The 5,675-nt window shown below is 34.4% G+C and overlaps 1 protein-coding gene across 3 annotated transcripts in view; it reads left to right on the top strand.

Annotated features, from left to right (window-relative positions):
- The window catches only part of ASCC1 (activating signal cointegrator 1 complex subunit 1), a 102,799-nt gene that overhangs the window by 7,803 nt on the left and 89,321 nt on the right, over nt 1-5,675 (top strand). For all 3 annotated transcript variants that reach the window (XM_012663280.1, XM_012663281.1, XM_012663282.1), the window contains exons 4-5: nt 479-576; nt 4,113-4,291. In XM_012663280.1, the coding sequence (XP_012518734.1) occupies nt 479-576; nt 4,113-4,291 (277 nt within the window). The remainder of the gene's footprint in view (nt 1-478; nt 577-4,112; nt 4,292-5,675) is intronic.

Here is a 5,675-nt window from a genome sequence, read left to right as displayed (position 1 = left end):
GCCACCATGCCTGGCTAATTTTTTCTATATATTTTTTAGTTGTCCAATTAATTTCTTTCTAATTTTAGTAGAGACGGGGTCTCGCTCTTGCTCGGGCTGGTTTTGAACTCCTGAGCTCGAACAATCCGCCCGCCTCGGCCTCCCAGAGAGCTAGGATTACAGGTGTGAGCCACCGCTCCCGGCCTGTAGACCTGGATTTTGAACCTAGTTTTAAGAAGCAAACAGGTGTTGGGCATGGTTATTCTATCTATACATTGAATTGACTATATGGCATCCTTTTGCCAGTGAGTTTAATGCAACATGTTCTGTAAAGCTAGATGACTTGTAATTTCCTCCACAAATACTGAGCTTTTACGGAAGCAATTTTTCTGTAAGGGAGTATCTCTGGCCATAAAGGATTTAAACATGGTGGGATTCTTTGTTTTGGTACATTATTTCTTAATCCCCTTCTGTTAATTAATTTTTCTTCATATTATAGGCATATAGTTGGAAAGAGAGGGGACACTAAGAAGAAAATAGAAATGGAGACCAAAACTTCTATTAGCATTCCTAAACCTGGACAAGATGGAGAAATTGGTGAGACTTAGTATATGTGTTACATTTGCAATCACTTGTGCATATGTATGGAATAATTTAACCCTATTGCAGCATTTAATGACTGTGTTCTCTCTATGGGGTTCTGTAGCTGTTGCCCTTTTAATGATATATCAGTATGAATCTCCCAAATGAGGAAAGATGGAGTTATACAACCTTATCTTGATTGAGTAACTGGGCCTTAATTTTACACTTTGCCATACATTGATAGAATAAAGCTTCCAGTTTCATTGTGTATTACAGGAGATTTCTTTTATGCTTTGGTAGCTTGAAATGGAGTTTGTGAATTGTTTCAAGTTAGAATGAGAGAAAACCAGTGAGATCTGTGAATATGAAATAAATTTCAGCCTTTTCCGTAAGTGTTCTCTTAAGCTTTTTACCCTTGCTTTATAGACCAGGAAGGAAATTGTTTAATACAAGAGTAATGATTTAAATAATATAACCTGACTCAAATAACTATTCAGATGAGGAAAAATAGTTTGGCAGTATAAATCAAGTCAGAAAGTGTCTGTACCAAGCATCAGTGTGAACCAGGACACACTGTACTTTGGCTTTGAGTGAGGAATACTGTAGAAACAAAATTGTAAACTCATTCTAGAATCAAAGTCAAAGTCAAAGAGTGCAGCCGTCTTCAATAATCCATTTTCCATAAACACCCATCGAGTATATTGAGTTTTAGCAGAAAAAATTACAAGTACTGTTCTCATTTTGTGCTATATTAGATAATCACCTTGACGGATAGGTTGTAGTTGACTTTATTTATTTATTTATTTTTTGAGACAGAGTCTCACTGTGTTGCCCGGGCTAGAGTGCCGTGGCGTCATCCTAGCTCACAGCAACCTCAAACTCCTGGGCTCAAGCGATCCTCCTGCCTCAGCCTCCCGAGTAGCTGGGACTACAGGCATGTGCCACCATGCCCGGCTAATTTTTTCTATATATTTTTAGTTGTCCAATTAATTTCTTTCTAATTTTAGTAGAGACGGGGTCTCGCTCTTGCTCAGGCTGGTCTGGAACTCCTGAGCTCAAACAATCCGCCCGCCTCGGCCTCCCAGAGAGCTAGGATTACAGACGTGAGCCACCACGCCCGGCTCCAAACCATCTTTTTAAGGAAAAAGAGCAGATTTTGCATTTTGTACCAAACTTTTATAGAAATGAAATACAAACATGAGTTTTAAGGTTCCCTTTCCTCCCCATCCTTTTAGTTTCTCACCATGTTTTTGGTCTATGGCAGAGATAATTATAGTTTTTACTTTCCTTTAGTTTTGTTCTAGTTTACCTTTCAACCTTCCTTTGTTAGTATTTCTCTAGCACAATATTTGAGTGTCTGCTACAGATAGTTCCCTTCACTGGGCATTTGAGTCTTTTGGATTCTCATAGTATTCTATCTGATAATATAAATAATGTCATTTAAAAAACACTATCTCCACTTTTCCTTTTTTTTTTTTTTTTTTTATATTTTATGGTTGTTACTTATGTCAGCTTTTGCTTTGACAAACAATTCTCAGGCTTCTTAATAATCCATTCATAATTTACTTCTTTTCCTAGAAATTTCTATCTTGTTTCTCTAAAACAAAATGGATATAATACTTTAATTCTTATTAATAAATAGAAAGGTAATTCTTATAGAAAATTTCAACTGCTTTAATGGAAAGTGTTAGGACAAGTAAATGGAATTATTTCTTTTACTTCTACAGTTGTCTGGAAGGAACAGGCTTTGTGGTCTTTAAAACATATAGCATATTTTACTACCATTGTAGTTGGTACATCAATATTTTATTTCATATTCAGAAGTCTGTCTTTTTCCCTTTAATAAATATTCTGTTGAAATGCCAATTTTGTTAATTGTGCATATCTTCTCCACCTCTTAGTTACTGTTTCGAATCAAGCCCTGCCAGTTCGAACCTAGAAGTTTAATCTCTGCTTAAAAAGAGATTATGTAATCCCTAAATGGTTTTCTTTGTTTGCAGACAGTAGTCTAGGCTTTGTGGCTTTTTTCCCACCACTTTCATTTATTTACACATATAGACATAGCACAGACTAAAACATGAAAATTTGATATCTATAAATACAATTTATGTGTAGATAAGCATTTTTACTTTAACTTTCTATTTTTGTACACAGAGAATAGGATTATATTGTAGTAGACTCTCCTTTGCTCTTTTGCTATAGTAAATCACTAATAATTAATTTTTGCCACAGTATTTTTTTTTTTTTGAGACAGAGTCTCACTCTTTTCCCCGGGCTAGAGTGCCGTGGCGTCATCCTAGCTCACAGCAACCTCAAACTCCTGGGCTCAAGCGATCCTACTGCCTCAGCCTCCCGAGTAGCTAGGACTACAGGCATGCGCCACCATGCCCAGCTAATTTTTTCTATATATTTTTAGTTGTCCGATTAATTTCTTTCTAATTTTAGTAGAGACGGGGTCTCGCTCTTGCTCAGGCTGGCTTCGAACTCCTGAGCTCAAACAATCCGCCCGCCTTGGCCTCCCAGAGAGCTAGGATTGCAGGCGTGAGCCACCGTGCCCGGCCACACAGTATTTTTTTTAATTTAGGTAAAATTCACATAAAAGAAAATTCCATTTGTTTGCCTTAATTTTTTGTTAATTGTGTTTTTCTTTTTTTTTATTGTGGTAAAATATACAGGACATAAAATTTACCATTCGATCTTGTGAAAATGTTAAATTCGCTGGCATTTAGTACATTCACAATGTTGTGCTACCATCACCACTGTCTATATCCAGAATATTTTGTCATCCCAAAAGGAAATTCCATACCTGTTAAACAGTCACTCCCCATTCTGCCCTACCCCCAACCCCTAGCTACCGCTAATCTGCTTTCTGTCTCTGAATTTGCTTGTTCTGGATATTTCCTATAAATGGATATATAAAATATGTACCTTCTTATGTCTGGCTTCTTTCACTTAGCATAATGTTTTCAAGGTTCATCCTCGTTGTATCATGTACCAGCATTTCATGAGAAATTTATTGCTGAATAATATTCTTTTTTATGGATATATCACATTTTGTTGATCTCTTCTTCAGTTGATGGACATTTGGGTTGTTTCTACCTTTTGGCTATTATGAATAGAGCTGCTGTGAACATTTGTGTACAAGTTTTGTTTGAACACCTGTATTTACTTATTTTGGTATCCCTAGGAGTGGAATTTCTGGGCTGTAGGGTAATTCTATATTCAACTCTTTAAGGGATGACCAAACTTTTCAATAATGGCTATACTATTTTACATTCCTACCAGCAATGTATGAGGGTTTGTTTTGTAGCTTTTGAACTCATTTTTTCTATTTCATAAAGTGATCTTAAGGATATTCTATTTTTAAGCCTGATTCTGCTTAAATTGAATTCATTAACAACTTTCTTACACATGGCATTGTCCCCTGTTAAGATTTATGCACTCATTCAGAACCTTTTTAGCTCCCCATAGATGACAGTATCAAGAAGTTACCTATCTTAAAAGCATTTGGTGGTCCTTGAGCGTGTTAACTCTTTTTTCTTTGCTTGCAGTAATCACTGGCCAGCATCGAAATGGTGTAATTTCAGCCCGAACTCGGATTGATGTTCTTTTGGACACTTTTAGAAGAAAGCAGCCCTTCACTCACTTCCTTGCCTTTTTCCTCAATGAAATTGAGGTTCAGGAAGGATTCCTGAGGTTCCAGGAAGAAGTACTGGAGAAGTGTTCCATGGTAAGTAGCAAACAAAACAAAAAGTTAAAAAAAAAATTGAATATAAAAAGAGTACAAAAGTGGTTCATAAATCAAACAATAGGAAGATACAAAACTCTTCCCCCACCAAAAAAGGTAACTATTTCTGATGGTTTCTTATAATACTGAACTGAAAAAAAAGTATTGACATATTAGTCCATAAATTTCTATATATTACCAAAATATCTTTTAAAAATTTGAAGACACAAAAGGCTCATCCTAATATATACACTATTCTCCACCTTTTGGGTGGCAGTGTTAATGAGTGCCATTATGTGTGGATTTTCTGCTTTCTGGCAGTCATGGTTCATTTGAGGTTTGTAACTAAAAGACAAATTTGCATATAGAATTGTAACAGTGAAATTCTTGTGAGCAGAATAATAGCAGAATATCCAGATTAGAAAACAAGTTTTAAAACTCCTTTTAGAAATAATTTTAGTTGATTTAAAAAATTTTGTGAAAGCCATATATGTTTATTATAGAAAATTCAGAAAAGATTAATCAAAAATCACCCATAATCCCACCACTGAGAAATACTATTGTGGCATATTATATATACCTGAGTGTATAAATGTGTGCGTACACACATAGACATTTAAAAAAATAAAATTTAGCTTGTATATAGTCTTATAGTTTGCTTTCGTTGAAACATAGCATTATACCATGAACATTATTTTGTCAATGAACAGAAACCTAAATGTTTTACCTTTGACTTGGAGGTCAGGTAGGAAATTATAGCAGTGATGACTAAAGTAGCATAATGATTTCATTAACTGTTCAGATGACTTGATTTTTTAATGGCTACTTACTATTCTATTATATGGATGTATAATTATTCAACCTTTATTGTTTCTATTTTCATTATTATAAATAATGTTGATATGAGTATTCTGCATACATTTTTTGGCACTACTCTGATGATTTTCTTACTTAAATTCCTAAAAGTGGAAAAAGAGTGTGTGTCTTTGAGTTTTTTGATATTTATATCATCCAGATTACCTTCAGGAATATAGGACTTTATATTCCAAACCAGAGTTTTCTTTAGGTTTCTTTTCCCACTTTTGCCAATACTGGGTGTTATTCTTTTAAGATTTTTTAAGTAATCCAATTGACAAAGTATTAGTTCATTTGCTTTATTGTTTATTTGATTATTTGTAAGATAAGACATTTTCATATATTCTGTTGTTTCTTCATGTCTTGGCCCATTTGTTTTTGGAAGTATTCTTTCTTTAAATTTATTTGTAAGAGCTTCATATGTATTAAGATCAGTATTACTTCATAAGTTACATTTAACTTTTTATTTCCTTTAGAATATATTTTGATATTTGGTAAGAGGTAAGGCTGTAAGTTTTTTAAACGCCTATTT

The sequence above is a fragment of the Propithecus coquereli genome, unplaced genomic scaffold (genome assembly GCF_000956105.1).
Source record: "Propithecus coquereli isolate 6110/MARCELLA unplaced genomic scaffold, Pcoq_1.0 Scaffold80, whole genome shotgun sequence".
NCBI classification, from domain to species: Eukaryota; Metazoa; Chordata; class Mammalia; order Primates; family Indriidae; genus Propithecus; species Propithecus coquereli.
The sequence above is the reverse complement of the archived record's forward strand: the minus strand, read 5'-3'. Positions and strand labels throughout refer to the sequence as shown.